Raw genomic sequence first — 21,190 nt, forward strand, 5'->3', positions numbered from 1 at the left:
GCTCCCTTTAAGTCTAGGATGGAATTGCTAATCTAAGAAAACCTGTCCACAATTCATCAGTATCCTGCTGCTGCATCATAAGCAACAATATTTTATGTAATGCCAAAGCAACTATCAGAGCAAATGGGAAAAAAAAAAAACACAAGACCACCTTCCAGAACTACTTACATCACAGTAATAACCAGTTTGAAGGAGACAGCCTACAAATACAGACAGGAAAATCAGCTCTGTGAAGAGAACAAACCAGACAAATATTAGGAAGATGAATACAAATATAATGAGGATATTATGAGTTCTCAGGCCCCTTCATTTGAACCACCGACTAGATAACTCCTTTTTATACATTCCAAATTCATTGTACTATTGCAAGCACAGGAAGTAACTTCCTTTTTTGATATTTCAAATAAAACAATGTCAAGCAATAAATCAAGGGTGCTGCAACAACCAAAGAGCAACTACATGCTTAGTCCCAGTGCTACAACAGCAGGAAGGAGTTGAGCCGGAACAGTGTGCGCCTTCAGACAATGGAAGCTCTTAAAGCTCAATTATTTTTCAGACCCTTCTTACACATTGAAATATTCTCAGCTGAGTACATACACACAGATGCTTGCTTTAATGAACTGAAAGCATCGACTTCCCATTGGTGCGTCAGATGGACTTTTTCCTTAAGCAGTGGAAACAATCGTCTAGGCAGCGCTTGCGTGGGGCAGCAGACACCGCTGAGCTGTTCAAGTACCTTTTATAATAAAAATGAAACTATGAGGAGAGACCATTCATTCTTTACCTCTGAATCAGGAAGTCCACTCATTCAAGCAACCATCAGCCCGCGTATAAAGCACAACATTCACACCATCCCTTCCACTCCTCCTCCAAGCATGAACTCACAAAAAGCTGCTCAGAGGCTTCCTCAAGCCCACCAGGAAAATCAGCGGGGGCTTTCTGTAAATGTTGCTTATGGCAGTCTAAGGTCAACAACTAATTTCAGCCAGGGAAAACCCAATGCCATTTATTTAGTATTTCCTTAGTGTAACACACAGATTGTGTAGGTTCAAAAAGGGAAAGGCCTGAGAGAACCATGATGTAGCCAACGTGGAACACTGCTCCGTGTCAACAAGAACAGCCCACAACAATATTAACAAGCAGATCACATTGCATGCCAGTTGCTACACCATTCTGGCATGAATTAATGCTATCACTGCAATGCTTACGACACCGTATTGTCATAGTGGAACAACCACCTTCCACAAGAACCATCTCTACCTCAAGGTAGAGATAAACCAGGCACGTAACCACCTGATGTTCACGATTAGAATTAAATTACTTGAATGCAAGGTGTTGTGAAGTTGCTGATTTAGAAACAGGAGATCTAGATGCTGTTCTCATCTTATTGTCCCATCCTTCAGTTGCTCACGAATTGAGGTAATACCTAGCTCACAAAAAGGAGCAACAAATGGTTTGAGGTACTTAAAGGGAAGGTGCTAAAACAGTCCCAGAAGCAGCCCAGGACATATTGAAAGCAGAGTCCTTCCTCTACCACTACCATAGGGGCGGATGGTATACTGTGGAAGAAGAAATAAGCAACAAAAGACTGGAGATTTTAAACAGAGGGAGACAAAATAAAGTGAAGAATTGGGAATGTTGCTTCACTTGCAAATCCTTGAAATGCATGGGTTAATCCCCACTCTTTCCCTAGAACTTGCTTAGAATCCATGACATGGATTTTTTTTTTTTTAATACATAAAGCTTAGAGACATGAAAAAGTGAGCTAAAAGCTATAAAATGAACAATAATGAAGTGTCAATTTATTACAACTAACAAATCCACAAACAGACTGCCCAAAGGTTGCAGTCTCCATCCTTGAAGGCTTTTACTGTCAAACTGACTCAAGAGACCTAGGTAACCTGATCTGATCTCAAAGCTAACCCCTGCCCTGAGCAGGAGGCTGCACTAGAGACTTCCACAAATCCCTCCTGAGCTATATTATCCTAACCTGTGTTCCTCCTCTGAGGTTCTTTGGCAGGTTCTTCTGGTTTCAGGCTCTGACTGAAGAGACCAAGTTTTTCAAGCCTTGCAATACAGACATGAACACGTGCAGCCTTAAGAACTACAACTCCCCTTGCAGTATATACCAATAAAATGGAAACAGCTACGTGATCATCTGTTGCCAGGCAATGCAGCAGCTTTGAGAGTGCACCAGAATGGCCCGGTCTGCAAGGGGAGGGTGCCAGAGATCGCTTATAAGGAGCAGCCAGGCTGTAACGTGCTTCGCTTCACTGCCCTGCCATGTTTCAGGGCTCACTAGAAACTACCTTTGCTGTGAATATGGCAGCCCACGCCTCACGTCGGTAACCAGGCTGCGTACGAGCACGGCGAGCAGGGCTGTGGGTCCTTGGCATCCCGCAGTGGGCACGGCCTGAGCCCGTCTCCTGGAAGCGTCAAACTAGACTGAGTCATACAGAATTGAGTCAAGTTCAAAATTTGAAAGGGAAGCCAAAACCTCTGTAAAATGCCCACTTCCTGATTAGCAGTAGCCAGCCCTCTGCTGGGTGCAGACTTGCCCCGACCGCCACCTCGTGTCGCCAGCAGCGGTGGGTGCCCAGCACAGCCTCTCCTCCCACCCCGAGCCCATCTGGCTAACGCTCCCTAGGGCGCGCTGCTACCAGTCTCCACTGATCTGTGCTAAACATTCATTTTCTTAATTAGCACGGGGAGAAGTACAATCGGAACTCCAGCCAAACCCATAAAACCACTCTGTGTTGCTGTCAGCTGTTCTTTCATCTCCTCCTGGCTGGCAGCACTGCTGACCTGGGGGAGCCAGGTAGAATTGATAGAGCTGCTTTCCAAGCCCAGCTGGTTGTCCCATATACTTTCAGTGAAATAGCATCAAACTGCACTGGCAGTTTTATTGTTGCCTGAAAATTTAGTTTTTTTCTCCCCTCCCAGGACACAGCTGCTAAGTGCTGCTCAGGGAGCTCATCTGCTGTCCCATCTGTCCTTTGAGATACGTTCAAGGAAACACCACGCATGGGATAACAGGGAGGAAGAACTGGAACTTATTTAAAATTTGTATAAAGGGAAAAGCATTCCTGATGCTGATCCTTAAACATGAAAAGGAATTGACTGCTGGTAGTAGAAAACAGCAGGGGAAGATGAGCGGACATAAAAAGGAAGCTCACTTGGCCACGGAGCACATCAACTTCTACACTGGCCACACCACTCTCACTAGGGGTAGAGAGAGCATTTCCTCTCCGGGGCAGCTTTTACAACTAGGGATTGCCAGAATGCCACTAAAAAGGGAGCAGGAGCATTTCAGCAACACATCCTAGGGGGAAGAACAGCACATAACCTCCAGACTCCAGAAGGTTAGGATCCACAGAAATTATTTTGGTGTTTCCAACAGCTGATATTCAGACCTACTGTGTTTTTAAGCCTGGGCTTCCAAAGTGACCAAACTTCCTTAGTTACACAGACAAAAGGCAAACCAAAGAGTACCCAAGTGATCACCACTTCACAAAGGCACTTGAATATTTCAGGTTACCCCTTGGGTCCCATCACCACTGAAAAAGTTGCAGCTTTTGCAACCCTGGTAACTCCACTTAGGTTGAAGCACGAGAACTGGCACGTTTTCATCTTCTGCACAGATTATGGCAACTCTCATATTACCTAAAAGCATCACACATGCCTTACAGAAATCTGGCATCCACTGTTTTGCAATGCTAGATAAAAGGAAGGTTATTTTCTCAGCTAAAGACCCTAAAACCCAAGACCATAGAAATTTTTTGGTAGATTTTTTTGGTTTGTTTTTAATTTTAAATAAAGTGTCAGTTTCCATACTGAATTCTCTATAAAAAGCTTTAAGGAAAAGCTTTTCATTTTATTGGAATAAAGTTATCCCGCCAGACCAAGAGGCCTAAATAAACTTGCCAAAATCTTTGCGTATTCCTCATCTCCTTCCCCTGTCTGCACAGGGATAGATGACTTCAATTCTCTGTACACTTCTCAGAGGGAAATTGCAGATTTAGTAGCTGAATTATCTGAACCCATTCTGAGCTGATCATCTGAAAATAGCTCACTCCATGCAAATGAGTACATCTGCTATGAGACAAGGCTCCTCACTCAATGCAAAACTTGCTGCTTCTGATGAATGCTCTTAGTTTCTCTCTATTAGCGAAAGTAAGGTGAACAACGTAAGTCACATGCTTTCCTGGAAATTCATTTCTAGTGGGTAGATGTCATTGCCACTGTACACAGGAGAACAATCACTTCTGGAGACCACATTTTTACCATAGCTAAACTGCCTCTTAAGCATTAAACGTGTAAGCCAGTTGATTCACTTCTTCATACATAGGATGGTGATACTGCACAGGTAGCCAGTCCATGCAGGACTGGCGTCAGAATGGAACCCACACCATTCATCAGCATTTAATGTTCCCAACATCTCAATTCATAGCTGCTGCTGAAGGTTTGCATGACACCTTTCAGATGATAATTTCCCCCATACCTCTGTTCTGTGCTCTGGAGAGTAAGCATCATTCAGAGGTGTAGAAGGGGCGTTTAATGAGTAAGCCATCTTTCAAAGGTAGAAAAGCGATGTATAGTTTTAGGATCACTTCACAGTTCCCACTCTCACAAGAAAATGTAGTCACACATGATGGAAAAGAACAAATTAACCTGATCCCCGATGTGCTAAGCCAAAAGACAAATTACTAAAACCAGGAGCAAGAGGTTAAACGAATCCATAGAAAAAGTGAGTACTGCAGGTCTGGACTGCAGTCTGGCCACAGGTGTGAGATACGTGCTTCCCACTTCATGAAAATCTACCAAGAGAGATGACAACAGAGCAGGAAATCCAGAGTTCCTATGCATCCCAGTGACCACCTCCTTCAGCACTGGATATCCCATTACTATGCTAAGAACGAATGAGCTAAAGAAACAACAAGAATATGCGCCTTCTCTCATCCAACACTGTTTAGAGAACAACTAGGAGTTTTACTTCATTTTGACCCTACCAAGCTTACTCACAACACGGTCTGACTTACAGCAGAGGGTGTTTCATCTGTTTTAGCCAAGCAGCTGTCCACACGTGATAAAAAGCACTATGGTGTGATGGCAGCCCTCCAGGCACATGTGAGATAAGAGCTTAATTGAACAAACTAGAAGTCGTGGTACTAGTTGATAAGTTCTACTGTCACAAAGCCTCAGGAGCACATTACCACTTACGCAAACCAATTGCTTCATAAGCATTTTCAGGGAACTTCAGCCACAAGGTCTGTAAAAGCAAGACTGGGATGTTGTGGTCTAAGTGACACAAGGTTAAGAATATTCAGTACAAAGAACACCATGAAGCAAAAAACTAGCAAAAAACTACAATGCTTTACTATATCAGCTCTTTTTTTTTTTTTTTTTTTTTAATCCAGGGACAAGCCCTGTATAAATTCTCATGACCTAAGAGAGGCTCGTAATCCAGCCATAGACTCAGGTCTCTGGAGAGCTGGGTTTGGTGGCCAAGTCTGTTTTGGGCTTCCACAACAATTTGGGTAAAGCCATTTCACCTTTGCACCCCTGCTTCTTGTATGAAAAGGAATAAATATTTCACCTCTTTGCTGCCTCGCTATTTCAGCTATACACTAGTTTGGGAAACTAGCATCAGTTTGGAGACATTTTTAATACAGTTCAGATATTCATGAACAATCATAAGGAGAGAGCGATTCTCAGTTTGGTGATTAGCTACTGAATTGCATGGATAACAATAAAAGAGAAGTACTGTCTACAGGTTGAAACAAAAAGTATTTAAGAAAGTAAGAGGATAAAATCCGTCCTTTAACAGAAGAAAGCAAGGCATTTCTGAAAACCTGTAGGCTACAAAAGCTTACACTCAAAGTTTAAAACTTTTTACACGCTTTACAAATTAAGCTACAATGCAAAAAGGAAATGCTAAAGACTTTATGATGAAGAAAAAACACTTCATACATTTTAAGAGGTCTTTTTAAGAGAAGTCTGCGGATAACACCTATTTTTTCCCTTCTTCATTCACCCACAGCTACCTAGTTTTGGTTCTCATACAAGAAGCAATGAAGTTGAGCAGTGCACAACATTTGCTGATCATGGCCACGAAATCATACATTTTATAAAGTTTAAGCCTACAAAAAAAATGTTACCACAAGCAGAAAAACAAAGAGGAAGTAGGATTTTAAGTCAACATCTCTGTGCAATGTTTAAACCCGACATATTTCAAACAATGTTATCTTTAGGACCATTACCATTTTAGACCATTTAATTACACCTTAAAACAACTAATTTTACATGCAGAATTGAAATCGGTAACATGCTTGTTTTCCTCACTTTTTATCTCCTGCAATTCTAACACACAGAAGACATTCCAGACTATACCCAAAAAGCATTAGTTTTTTTTTCTCCCCAGTCATTTCAAAACACTATCACTTCCACAATTTCTCAACCAGCTGCACCGTTTCCTCATCAGGGTACTTTTGTTTGGGTGACTCTGTATTATAACAACGTTCAAGGTTGCCAAGAGCTAAACATTATAACGAGTGTCAACTGCTATCAAAAACAAATCTAGAATATAGATGATAATCTCCCAGTTTAAATACATGAAGCTTTTTTGTTTAAACAGAAAACTGAGCAATAAGAAGAGTCACCCAGCCAGTCTAGAGATCATCTAAAACTGTATTTAGGTTCTAGCTCTTTCAAGACTACTTACCCCAGAATCTCATCCCTTACATGCTCACCTATTGCTTGTACGAAAAAAGAACTGGCAACAGGTCTTGCCACACCTTATCTGTCCCTACACCACATTATTTAAAGCATTCCAACTCAACGACAAACATACCTTTTGTAAGGGTAATAGCTTTAAGATTTCTCTCCTATGTTTAGTCTACTTGCATGCATCACCATGGCCTGGTTCAAGGCACTGCCAAAATCTATCTCTCTGCCAAGGCCTAATCCACACAAGCCCCCCAGCTCCTACGCCTACGATGATCCAAAGCACACACAGACGACATTCCTATTGCACAAGCGTAGATTAATGGCCAAAAAAGGCATCTGCATGGAGAAAGAGGAAAAAACAATCAGGCTATACTGGCTAATGCAAGACTGCAAGTCCAGCCCACACAGGAACATGACAGCTCTCTGGCAGCTTAGCTGTGGCCAGTTTTGATTGCCGGTTAAGAAGGGTTAAAAATGGATTTCAGAAGAACCATTACCATAATGATCACAACTGGAAGTCTTCGAGTGAAGTAAAATTAGTATTTTGGAAAGGAGTAACATTTCTCATGTGGCAAGAGGATTATTTCTCATACCGTGCTATCAGTACACTGACCTACTTAATTCCCACTTTTCCACTCGATCTTCTCCCTAACTTCTTCAGCTATAGCTCAGCAGAGAACTTTAGAAACATCTGAAATCTCTTATAATTTACATGTGCGTTTACATTACTCTTTCACCAGTGCTCAACTACCAACTGTGCTTTTGTACCAGAGCAGTAAAACAGTACACTTAGTCCTGAGCAGCTGAGTGACACATTTGAAGCTATCAAACAACCTGCCAGCAGAAAACTGCTGTGCTAGTTGTTAAACAAAACCCTTCGCAGCATCAATAAGGAGCCATGCATTACATAATTTTTTAAGCCTTTTGCCTTACAATTCTGTTCTCATTCCCTTCATATATCTTCACAAGCACGATGCTATCTTCTCCCAGGATTATAAAGAACACTACAGGCTTTTTTTTTTTTAATTAATAAAAAAGTTAACACACTATTCTATGCAGTAAAGATGCCTGACTCAGAGAACATAACTCATGACAGAGGAAGGATAGGGTTTTCTACAAAACAGCATTCAGAATTTTTCCCCATCTGGTCAAATACATAAAATATGATCAATGTAAATGACAGACTCAAAGGCAGCTGGGCAGACTAAATAACAAAATTTCTCTGCAAACCACAAAATGGCTTGGGCAACTGACATGCAACAGTTACATTACTGAAAAGGTTCACTGATTCTTTAAATGGACTTCTCAGACATGCACTCAGTCTCAGAAGGGAAGGCTACCTTTTAAAGCTGATTTCTTTCTTTGTCATCAGTTTAAGCAGAAATCCCAAGTAAAATGAATGGTATCAATCTGTTTCCATCGCTCTTTTCAAGTGAAAAAGTCCATTTACCTGCTAACTAGAAGGCAAAGACTCTTACTTCCTATAACTGTCTGCAGATAAGAGTATCCTCAATTAAGAAATGTAAGAGATGGTCTTGCATAAAAGAGTAGAGGAAGGCAACAGTACTACTGCTACATTAGATGCTAGTGTACCAATATGATTTCTCCCTCCCTCCCACTTTCAAGAAGCAGTTCAAGCAATCACCTCTTTCACAGTCAGCAGAACTGCGGTCTCACTTCCAGCCAACGAGAATTCACTCACTAGAACAAAGAACTTACACCCTGATAAAATCAACACATGTAAGTGAAGAGACTCATATAATGCTATGTAAAACTCAGTCTTTCCCCATTACTCTGTTAAAATTGTTCCAAGAGGATTTCTCTTACAAACTGGTTATTTCTGATTTGCCCACAACTTAACAGAAAACTTACCAGTGTCTATAAATACCTGAAGGGAGGATGCAAAGATGATGGAACCAGGCTCTTCTCGGTGGTGCGCAGTACCAGGACAAGAGGCAGCGGGCACAAACTGGAACACAAAAGGTTCCTTCTGAACATCAAGAAGCACTTCATTACTGTGTGGGTGACTGAGCACTGGCATACATTGCCCAGAGAGGTTCTGGGGTCGCCCCCTTGGAGATCTTCAAAAGCCACCTGGACGTGGTGCTAGGCACCCTGCTCTGGGTGGCCCTCCTGGAGCAGAGGGGTTGGACCAGATGGCCTCCAGAGGTCCCTTCTAGCCTCAGCCATTCTGTGGCTCCAATCCTGTGAAAACAAGATAAAAAGCTTCTAAAAAAATGTCATCTTAATTGCTCTTCGCAATACTATAGAATCCAGGTAGTGGTCAAGCAACAAATTGACAAAAAATGGTAGAAGGTCTTGAACGTAGAGTGCATGAAACAGGGTATACATATCCAAGTAACTGACTCTAAGAAGCTTGATTCCTCCTATCTTTCAGAAGAAAAGGGCTTTGCTGATTATATATTTCCAGTTAACATAGAACCACTCTCCAATAAGTTGATGCAGATGAGGGGTTTGCAGCATAAAACCTGAGGCAACAGCAGGCAGCAAGATGTTTATCCGGTCAGAGGAGTTCAACATCCCAGCTTTCCACTCCAGAGTCCTGGTTTTAAATTCTGTGTTTCAGTCACTAGTGACAACAACCTTTGACAACATGCTACTTGCTTGTAAAAAAACAACAAAAACCACTAGCCCATCTAGCTAACTAGATTTGAGTCAACGGCCTGTTGAAAGGAAACCAGAATGGGAAAGCAAGTATAAACATCTTTCCCTCAGAAAAAATCAGACTTGTACAAGCTGGTTCAGTGACATACTTGGTGTGGAACACATGCTAGTTAATACGATATCAGTTGCAGATAATCAGTTATACATACATCAATACAGTTTATTTATTCTTCCATGTAATACTGTGTACCTCTTTCCTTTTCTCCACAGATACTACATCTGCCTACTGCCTCCTTTTATCGTAGATGACAAGCTGGATACAAAGATTTTACAGCAAAAAATGTTAACTTCTCACGTGTTCTTTGACAGTTAACATACTTGAAATTGTCATTTCATGGGTATTAGGGCCCTGCCAAAGATTTTGGCTTTTCTTTTCTGTTCAGCTTCCAGGAAAACAGGTGAAGAAAATGGAGTTAAATGTTGACGCAAGATTCCCAAATGCTTATTGTTGGCTGAAGTTATCTTTTTGGAGATTTCTAAACAGAACTGTCCAGAAGCTTTCTTGCCACGTTGCATCTATGCAGATCTGTGGATTGCTTCACTTCTGCTACACAGATGTACTGGAATTAAAACTTAGGTCACACATCCAGACTACATACAGTCTCCTCTCCTGGTGACTCTGTGTAAAGGATAGCTAATGAAATAATAAGACAAGATATTTCTGATCCAAGAGTATCTGGTGAAACAGACAACATGAAAAGCTATAGACCTGCGATTTAAGTGTGAAAACATGTTTCAAGGCGTTCTAAAAACAAAACATTCAGAATGGTAAATAGTAAAATGTTTACAAGAACATCTTTGAGAAAAACCAACTATCAGTATATACCTTGTCTCAATTTGCTTGATGCTTTTTATAAACCACAGGGACAGGAATTGGACACCATCCACTTAAAACTCCCATTTGTACCCATCACATTTGTAAGCAAAGCACTAAAATTTCCCCTGGAGAATACAGTTACAGAAAAGCAAAGCTTTACCTGGCACATTTTTCAACAGTTTAAGTAGATTCACTATGCATCAACAGGTAGATTCTTCCATATCTCTAAGCACTGAGCTGAAGGAGGCCCAACTCTACAGCTAAAAGCAGCAGCAAAGCTGAAACTGAACACACAGATGTGAAAAGAAACGCCCAAAGGTTATGGGGCATTATTTCTTTGTTTTGTGGAGAAAACAGAAGACATGAGAAAAGAAAGACATCCTCCTCTCAACAATAGTTACCTCAGAAAGCATCAACAGTGAATACAAAGCGGAGATGCCACGTCCCTGTATAAAAGCAATCTTAGAGCATTCAATGCCAGCACTGTTCAAAACTCTCATTAAGAACTAAAAAGTACTCAATTACGTATTTATAGAGGTCTCCTCTATTGGAAGAAATACCTCAATCTACTGTACCTGAACACATTTTATCTGGATTGAACACAACTGAACCTGCAGAGCTTGTGTGTCCAGTAAGAGGTTTTAGCGTTGCACTTCAGACTTCACCTCACTACTTGGGCATTAAGAAACACGCTCATAATCCAGCAAATCCTTAATAAAACCACTTAATGGGTAGAGTGACAGTCACTAACTCATTTGCCCAAGGCCACAACAGCAGTACTTTTAAGTCTCCTGACTCCCAGATGGGTCCACACACATCTTCACATAATTATGAACTCAGAAAAATATAACTTGCCTTTAGATTCTCTTCAAGATGCAACAGCAGATCGGTTTAGATTTGTTCTGTATGCTTTCTGTGTAGTGCACGCAGTCACGTCAGTTGCATTGATATCTCATGACACAGCGTAAGCCAAGTATCTTCGAAAAAGATTATGAATACAGATATACACATCCTAGGTACAAAAAGTTCTGCTCTCTTAATGCAGGATTTCAATACAAAGAAAAACACATCATAGTCATATATCACTCTTAACAGCTTTCTTAGCTTATTTTCTTCCCAATTTATTAGTTAAAACAAACGCTATGAGTTTCCTAGCACCATTAGAGAAATCTCAAAACTCTTCCAAGCTCTCCTACTCCAGAGGAGCTGGAACCTGCACCATTATTCAGCCAGGTGACATCAACTCGTTTTTCCATCCCCTGCCTCAGCCGAAGATCACTGACATGGAGATGACTTCTGATGACACACACTGCCACCTTGTGTTACACTTTGGAACCGCAAAAGCCTGAAAAGAGACCACACGCATCCAGCTTTGGGTGTTTTAATCACATTTTTCACAGCCAGTGTCCTGTAATAGAAGTGTCTAAACTTTTCTGCAGCTAACATCCAACTGAGGCTGCAACAGATGCAAGCCTCAATGGCCCCAAGGAGCAGAGGTCACTCTTCTGCACTAACTGATGCAGGTATGTTGAGCAGCTCACAGTCCTTGCAGAGACAGCTAGAGCTAGAGTGGCACAGATACTACCTTTTAGGTCTGAGATCCTATTCCTCTAGCAGGTAAATACATATGTCACAATATTTCAATGGAGAAAAAAAGTGAGACTACTCTACTACCCTTCCTCAACCTGAATCCGATGAGTAATCGATGAGTAACAGAAGTTGTCACCTTTAAACCCCTGGACTATAATTTGGTAACAGGTATTGCATCATTCCCTCCTCTACACGAGGGAGATCTTAATTACCTGCAGCAGCTGGGTTTAGCTGAGCAACTATATGCTGTACCAGCAGCACACGCTAGGACAGGAGCTCCATCCAGGACTGACTAAAGAAGGGTATGAAATTGTAGATCTCTCAGGAATCTGCAGCCAAACCAACCCTCCTGCTGCCCCTCGGCCTCGAAGGGGATGTGGAAGCAATCATTCCTTAAAGCTTCTCAAGCCCAAAGCTGCATAATTACACTGTGTCTTGCAAAGCAGTCCCAAGCCCAGTGGCTGTATCACACTAAAACACGTTAACAAGCAGCAGAAAAAAAAACATGGGAACAGTTCTGGAGAAGGCGGCTAGTGGGCTTTGAAGCTGCATTGTTCTTTTAAGTATATATTGAATGGAAGTTTTATTTTCTTTATAAAAATTAAAGAGTGTCTGGGTAAATATGGTCATCAAAATGAAATGTTATCTCTAAATAAATAGCACAGTATCAGAAAAACTTTTCTAAGTGCATCGTATCTTTACACAGACAAAAATCCTAAAACACCAGTTTTCCTCCATGCTGGACAACATTAAGCAACCCGTAAGACATTACTATATTCTTAAATACTTACTCAACAACAACATCGAGCCTACCTGTTTCATTTCTATACCAACATAGAAATTGAAAATACTTGGATTACCTTGTTCTCATAAAGTATCTATTATAATAGTTGTATTATAGTAATTCACAGAATTCGCAAACTTAATTCCAGCATTCAGCAGGAGTGTTTCTTGCTCCAGCAGATAGCAGTTTTTCCCATCAGGTGAGGTGGCAAACAAGTGCTCATAGAGAACCACACTAAAATTAAGCAGCATTCACTGACCAATTCTGACACAAGATTAGATTTAGTTTAGAACACCATCATTTTTTTGCAGTATGTCTGTTTCTTCCCTCACCCGACCCAAGCAGAAAAAAGCAAGACACAAGTCTTCTGCCATACTAATGTATTCCATCTTTCAAAAAGAAAGACATGATTTTAATATTACTTAACAATATGTTAAAAAAGTAGCCAGTTAGGCTTCAGTGTTAATACAATTATACACTCTATAACAGATTTGATAGTGTGAGTACTGTTCTTTTTAAATTTTCTCATTCTGCAAGTATTCTTACACAAGCTGGCTACAAGTCAGGAAAAAAAATCAAAACACAAATAGCGTAACTTGTACACTCTTAAACAGTAGATTGTGAAAGAACTGAGGAAATACTTGTCCCGTAAGAGCCTCTTTTTCATGAAGTCATGTCAGGAGAATTCTGGAGCAGATGAAAGCACAACTGACTAGGTCCATTCCTTTGTCAGGAGTCAGAATGACAAAACATAGCTAAATGCAGAAGTGACAGGAGCCACTGCAGATGATGCAAACTAGTATTTTGGCCTCCACCCAAGCCTAAGCAATTTAAAGTCTTTGAGGCCAAGGCATTCAGAAGGAGATGGAAAAGAGCTATTGTTCCAACTCCAACGGCATACAGCTACAATCAAGTAAGTCTCACTCACAGACTACAAGCACACAAGCTAACAAATTCAGGTAGAAAGTGGCAATTTTTCAGTCCGCAAGAATTATCAGGCCAAAGGGTTCAGTGCAGATCCACACAGCACTGGGGACAAGGCAAGGCAGCACTGGCTCAAGACCAGATAAGCTCTCAGCACAGCAGGACAGGTAAGTGGAGTTGTCGTTCATTGATTCCTGCAGGGTTCCCTCCCCATATTGTGTCATTTCAATGTGCAGCAAAGGTGGTTTTTTTCAAGCTAAAATTGGACCAGTTGATGGAAAGTCTCTGCCTCGTCTGTCTGGCAGAATCCAAGCAGAATCTGAAAAAAAAAGTGAGTGTGAAACTAATATTCTTCAAAAATCGAGCCACCGATGGTATCCCTTTTCTGAAGGGTTGTTCTCATTCAGAAGTACAAAACTTAAATCATAGCATGAAAAAAAATCACTTGCCCCTTATTCATAAACCAATTTCTTTAAACATCCCTGTATTGCCAAGAATAACTGGGAGAAGAAGCAAAGAACACTGCATATTCTGCAACCCAGAAGCTAGCTGAATGTTAACTAAAACCAGAGCTGACATGGCTGTATTTACCAAAACCCTTGTAACAGTAAGAATGTAGGTAATTTATAGAGCAGAAGCACCAATGGCATTAAGACACTGCTTTTTCTAACACCAATCTTCCGAGTACAGCAAAATTACGTTTGAGACGAAGAGCTAGTGAAAGGAGATTTGTTTATAATATAGCAGATAAACAGTCCACATGCCTGGAAAAAGCATCTTTAGAATAAAAATCCACTTAGTAGCTTTCACTGGACACCGTGCACATTTATGGAAAAACTTCTGAAAGAGCTTGGTATGTGCTAAGTAACAGGTGTTTCATTGACAGTTAATTCACGTTTAAATCCTTTATCAACGTATGGTGTAGCTTGATTAGGCTAGAAGTTCCATTACAGCATCAAGGTAGCTCCATTTGTAACACCCTCCTCTGAAAGAAAGGCTACACAGCTTCTGTAACTGCTGAAAGCCAAGTAAGGAGCAGACAGAAGGAGAGAAACAAAAGAAGTACAGGGGAAGGTCAGAAGAACTGAACTTATTTTGTTCTTTCTATGGTAAAGGTAGAAGCACTTTGCAAAATCAATTCTGAAGTCAAGGTGTAATTAATGTATCTATCTATCATCCTACTACAAAGAAAGGATGACAAATTAACAAATTATCATTAAAAAGTATGATTTCAACCCATGTTGTTAGCTTGCCACTGATTATAGGTAACTATCCAATGACAGAACACATTAAATGTGTCTTCATGGCATTCCCCTAGAACTGCACCGATCAGGGCACTGCAGGCACCTCTTCCCAACAGGCACACACAAAAAACTGGACGCTTCCTAACAGATAAAATTAAAGGAGTAGATGATAACAATCACTGAACTGGTTATAAAAGAGTAGAGTTATAAAAGTTCTAACTGTTCATTTGGAATCACGTTTGACAAACTCATTTCCAATCTTCAGCCACACTTCTACAAGTAAAGGACACTTTCCTCCATTTATCCTATTGAGAGTAAAGAATCAGTGAACTTTCCTGTTTTATCATCACAGACGCAGCAAACTTGAATGAAGCTAAGAATATTACCTGCAGCTTGTAGCACAGTGCTTGTACTATACCAACACTAGCATTACTTAATATACGCCACATTTCATTTATGAAGTCTACCTTCTAGTTTAAATAACAAAGTCTGTTAATTGGCACAACTCAGAAAAATACTTTTTAAGAATAGAGTATGTACTTCTGAAATTTCATCTTCTGTACATGTTAACATAAATTTAAATCTGGCACATGAACTTCATATAGAAATAATCAGCACAGAGAAGCAGACTCAGATATTCATTACTTCCCAAGCATGTAGACTATCAAATGTATAAGTTTAGAAAACATTTGAAATTCATACCGAAAGCCAGATCTTAAAATAAAGAAAAAACAGCCTTTAAACAAATGGTTTTAGTTGTTTTGTGAAACACTACTATTGATTGCAAAATTATTCAATGGTAGGAAGCTAATGGATCTGTAACCACTCAGCTTTGGCTATCATGATGAAAGACTCACTAAGAAGTATTTATGGGAAACTGGCACACCCAGCCACCATTAAAGATGACAACTTTGAGTAATCTATGGTATTATTGAAGAACATGTGCTATGTTACACATACACGAGCTGTCTTCCCATATCTCAATAATTTAAATATAATGGGATGCATAACCCCCCGGCAAAGCAATCAAAACTCACAGAAGAACAAAGTTTCACAAACATCTGTTCATACTTTCTTGACACTGCACTAGTGTAAGCATGCCCTCTTAATCATTACTATAAGCTATTACCCACAGTTGTGCCATCTATATTTCATGTACAGTAAAAAGTTCTGAAGTAACAGCTCTTATAATCATGTAAAAAAATCATGAAATTACCTTTTGCATATACATGCTCTGAAATTTCCATGTTTTAAACGTTCAGTACTTATCATCTAACACTGTATTTTTATATTTGCCTTTTTTTTTTAAACACTAGCAAGCATTTTGTTTGTGCAGATAATAAACATTCATTCAAGTTTTGCTTATAAAAAATGGTTGCTGAGGATATTCTGAAAACCTTGATGAGAACTTGGGGGACACAAAGATGATGCAAGGAATTGGTCATTAAATACATTGGAAGCACCACAACATCTTTATGGGCGGGGGTTACAGCACTTTACCTTTTAAAATATTCCACTTCTCGCTCTGTTTCGTCCATTTCCACACTGTCTAGATCAATGTCTTTGGGTAGAAAAACATCATCTACAAAGGGAAAAGGATTACACTAAATTAGATTCCATGGGGAGGAAGGACAGAGAAAGGAAGAAGCTTGAACAAGCTGCATTAAAGACACTTTTAGCGAACCGTCTGAACTTTGTGGACTACTGATTATTTGTATTTAGGCTGAATTAACAGCAATTTATAACTGAAAAGCCACTTCTTAAAAGCCTTATACTAGTATCTCTGCTCAGCCTTTAAAAGGAGTTACACCAGGAGTAAGGAAGAGACAAATCAACAGTAAATTTACTGATCACATGGATTGCAAAAGATGTGATAAGCCTAGAATACTTTTGAGAAAGGTCGAATTATACAAGGGGGATGACAAATCCAGCAGCAAAAGAACACTGCCTGAAATTTTCTGGCCTGACTACTAAATACACAGCTCTAGAAGCAGTTTAAGAGTAGCATTCATAAAGAAAGAATTTCAAGAATTCTTTGTAGAGCTGCTGTACTCCTCCTGGACATTGTCACCAGGCTCTGTCTGCACGTCATGCTATGTGCAATTAGGAGTTTTTTTTTTTTTTTTTTTTTTAACTTTTTTCTAATATTTTAACATGGCGGGAATTTAGGCATCAGCTACTGTAACAAAGTTGGTGTATTATACTGTCTCAGTATATGGTTCTCTTGTACTTTCTGAAATAAATGCATGCTTCAGAAAACATAACGCTGTTTGTAGAAAGAAATTTGAGAATTTTCTTCACAAAGCCTCTTCTGACTTCACATGTACTCCATTCTCACTTCATTTATACTCCATTCTCACCTCTGAAGCAGCCTCAGAAGGTGTTCCAAAACCGGTGAGACTCAGAGAACACAACTGATATCACCTAGCACACAGGGCAGCTTTCCAGAATCCCTGGATCTAAGAGAACAGATGAGTTCTCTAAAGGCATTCCTGACAGTTCAAAAACTACTCGTCTTGGCCTCGCAACTTATTTCAGGAGAACCAGAAAGCCTTGTAAAACAGGGCTCCCTATACCCTATTTTCTTCAGCCACTTTATGATGAAGAGTTAGAAAGCCCTGCCCGAAGAAGTTTAAGAAAAAGAGATCACAACAGAAGCAGTGTTCACTGCCTTAACACTTCATTTTAACACTGAATTAAAAAAAAAAACCTGTTACCCTAATTTTTACAATTATTTTTTCCTTAGTTCATTTTTGTGCCTTTGCTAGTTTAATACATCAATCCTATGTCTTTAAGAAATTGCAACCAAATGAAAAATGTGTATTACATTATCTTTTAGTTCTAAAGTCAGAACTACTCAAAGCAAAGGGACTACCTCGTCCAGATTCTTCAGAGAGCAGCACGAAGTTTCTGAATTTATTAAGAGATAATGTCCTTGTACTTCTTCACATTTGAACATTAGCTTTCAGAAACTCTGAGTATACTTACTACCGTAGCAGAAAAGAAGCGTGGGGGTGTGTGTACGTGTGGATATGTGGAGAGGGAGAAACGCAGGCAGTACCTAAATGCAGGAAGCCACAGCAACGTACCCACCCACTCCTATTCAAGGGTTTCCTTCAAATGTCTGTAGGACCAGGAGAAGAAACCAGACTAGAGTTTTGTCCTTTTTCCAGTGACTGGAGTTAAGACTGCACCACAACACCATGTTCACAATAGCTAAGGTCTCAAGGAAAAAACGTTCAGTGCTGTATCACTGTCAGATTGACGCAAAATTGAAATAGAGAAAATAAGAATTAAAAGAAAGAATGGTGGGCTGACTCAAGCTGGCCATGAAACCACAATAACAAAATGAGGCTCTCTCTAGCTTACAACAACCAGAAGCCTGGTTTGTATTTTTATAATAAAGCTTAAGAAATAAATGTATATTGAAACACCTAAGTGTCTCCTAGCACCAGCTGCCACAGAAGGATGAGGCATGTGTATGTGCTTAGCCGAGAATATTGCAGTTCACACTGCTGTGCTAAATCATTCTAGAGAACGGACATTTCATTTGTGCACTGCTACTGCTCAGCTCCCGTGCGATCACTGGGGAGTGACCAGGTGCTCCGAGCAGACAGATGTCTGCACCACAAATCTGCCACCCGAACAGGCAGCCCCAGGAGGGACCGAGCACACGCAGGAACAAATTGGTGCCCAAGAAGAGCAGATAGACGAGTATGTTGACAGAGCAAACCAGCTAGCACTGCAGGCATTCATCAGCTTTGATATTAACCATTAGATGCCTTCAGGAAAATGAAATAGAGCAAAAAATTCAATGGGAAGAAAACTACGCAAGTGCAACTTGTTTGACTAAACTCAAACTTCTGTTGTTTTTTTAGTTCTATCAGATAAATAAAATCTATTTACTAGCACAAACTGATATTGACGTAGTGAAGACACTCCATATTATTAAGTTATATAATCCCACTAAATTTTCACAATGACAAATAAAAACCAGTAAATTAGTTTGTATTTACTACACCTGTCAATGTAAATACAATAATTTCCACTGAAAAAATTAATATGCACAGTTATTCTCTGGCTAAAGAATCCCCTAGCTTTCCTTGCACAAAGGGTAAGACCAATTTTAGACTACACTCAATGCTGTATGAGAAACAGCACTGCTTCCAAACAAGTTCAAAATGGAATTCCACATACTGCTCAAGTATTCTAAATATACTTAAACAGTAAAGAAGAGACAGACTTTACAGAAAATAAACTGATTCTCAACTGATTAAAAACATACACAAACAGTGGCATGTGATAGTTTATTCTTCCACATCTCTACTAAAAGTATATGCATTTACTAAAAGCACAGAAGTAGCTTAAGATTGTACATCTCCACTGAGCACCCCGGCAAACAAACTGAAGTTAAAATTACAGTGACTTGAGTTTTCCCAAAACCTGTTTTTCTGTTTCTCTAATTTACATTAGCAGAGTTGACTAAGGATAAACTTTTGGACTTAAATGGTAATAGTAAGAAACAAAACAAAGAACATTTCTTCTCTTATACACTTACCAATGGAATTGTTGACTTTGTCCCCTTTTTTCTTCTTGTTTTTCTTGTTCTTGCCTTTTGGTTGAGGAGAATCTGCAAGTATTAGCTTATTATTTTGTTGCTGCTCATTTGGTGAAGGGGATTCACTTGGTATGGGGGCTTTCTCTTCCTTTATGTGGTTCAACTGTTTTTTGTTGTTGTTGTTTAATTTCTTCTCCTCTTTTTTAGGTTCTGCAAGTGTTGGGAGCTCTGCTGCTTTTGCTTTGGCTTCTATTTGGTTTCTGGTTTTAGTCTGAATCTCAGCTGCTTTGGGGGATTCAACAGGCTTTTTCACTTGTTCAGCACATGGTTTATTTATTTGCTTTAGTTTCTGTTTGCTGTTTCCTTCTTTATGTTGCTGCATAATATCAAGCAGAAAAGAGAGGGGCTCATGCTGCTTTACACTCCCCTCTTTCTGATAAAGCAGCTTTGAGTCTCTAGTGTTTACGGGGTTGGATAGTTCACAGCCTGTCTCCGAAACCGGCCTCTGTTCTGTGTGATTCACATGTCTTGACAGTGAACCAGAGGAGGTTTCTATCTTTTCTGATTGCTCAAGTGTACCATTCTGAATGTCTTCAGGTGCATTTGGGACAGATTCCTTCACTGTCTCGCAGTTTCGAGTAAGCATGTCCACCTTCTGACAGTCTTTACTCGTTCGTTCTTTCTTCTTTTTCTTTACAGCCCTCAGCTGCTGAAGTTCTTGAAGCCGTTGTAACTCTTGTTTCAGCCTCTCCTCCTCCTCCTCTTCTCGCCGCCTCTGTTCTTCAAGCAATTGGTGATGCTCCCTTTCCCTGGCTTCTGCTTCAAGTCGAGCCTTTTCTTCAAGCTATAAAATAACAGTTGGATTATTGAAGTGACACAAATTTTGGAAATTAGTTTTAAGTATCATTGCTAGTTTTATGTGTGAACAGTTTAAGTCTTAGGGCATTAGTATACCAGTTTATCTGATCCACAAGCATGTGGCAGCACACAAGTAACTAATTGTACAAAAGCTGTCGTTTTTTGGAGTCCATAAATTTCTTTTTGGAATTTGTTTGCTGTATTTGTGTAACACATTCGACTGTTGTCACTACCAACCGTTCATCATCTTTTTACTACTGCTAAGCTTAACTCCATATCAGAGTTTGCTATAATCACCAAGCCCTGTTGAAAATAAAATATTCAACTTCTTTCTCTCAACTATCTGTGAATTACTAAGGCAACTCAAGCTTGTGGCATGTTGCATCATTTGTGTGTTCTTTCCCTATGGTAGAGTTACTCTATTTCAGTGTTTACTAACATTAGGAGGAGCAGTCACTAAAAGCAAAACACTAAGCACATTAAAGACACATTCCAAGCTGTCAAAAATATTAAGGATGGTGAAATTTTCTATTAGCCCTAAGTTCATGACCACATAAAACAAAGACGTAAGACTTTTTCCAGCTGTTACTGCAAGTAACTAAAACTTGGTGCTGTACCACTCTTTCGTAACAAGCAAAATGGAATTCGTACACTGAGAACAATCCTGTCCATATATTTATTTTCCTGCACATTTACAAGTGTCTATAAAGGATTCCTTTTTCACAGTTACAGAAGTCATGCAAAGAAAACCCATAACCCTGTAACATAAACATCAGGTCTTCCAAACCCATGGAAGCATTTAAAGCACACAGACTTTGTGCCAGCAAACAAATCCACAAACATGAAATATTTACAGTGATGTCACAGAATGGGCTTGCCAGAATTCAAAAACATTCACCAATCTCATTACAATTTGAGCTTGCAGTATGTTAAGGCTGATACTTAAACTGCAATGAGAAAAGCAATTTTTCTGCTTCTTCAACTTAGGAAAATCATTTTTCTCT

At 39.8% G+C, this 21,190-nt stretch overlaps 2 protein-coding genes across 3 annotated transcripts in view; both read right to left on the bottom strand.

Annotated features, from left to right (window-relative positions):
- LOC310898276 (uncharacterized protein) overlaps positions 1–12,839 on the bottom strand; it is a 35,604-nt gene extending 22,765 nt beyond the window's left edge. The window contains exons 1-2 of the mRNA XM_083833039.1: positions 8,599–12,839; positions 169–227 (exon numbers count right to left, since the gene is read on the bottom strand). Of these exons, the coding sequence (XP_083689165.1) occupies positions 169–227; positions 8,599–8,767 (228 nt within the window). The 5' untranslated portion in view covers positions 8,768–12,839. The remainder of the gene's footprint in view (positions 1–168; positions 228–8,598) is intronic.
- A 134-nt stretch (positions 12,840–12,973) lies between these two features.
- Positions 12,974–21,190, bottom strand: part of FAM193A (family with sequence similarity 193 member A) — a 77,632-nt gene continuing 69,415 nt past the window's right edge. For both annotated transcript variants that reach the window (XM_083833006.1, XM_083833005.1), the window contains 3 exons: positions 19,329–20,172; positions 16,271–16,352; positions 12,974–13,845 (listed from right to left, as the gene is read on the bottom strand). In XM_083833006.1, the coding sequence (XP_083689132.1) occupies positions 13,752–13,845; positions 16,271–16,352; positions 19,329–20,172 (1,020 nt within the window). In that variant the 3' untranslated portion in view covers positions 12,974–13,751. The remainder of the gene's footprint in view (positions 13,846–16,270; positions 16,353–19,328; positions 20,173–21,190) is intronic.

This window comes from Anser anser (genome assembly GCF_964211835.1).
Source record: "Anser anser genome assembly, chromosome: 4".
Classification (NCBI taxonomy): domain Eukaryota; kingdom Metazoa; phylum Chordata; class Aves; order Anseriformes; family Anatidae; genus Anser; species Anser anser.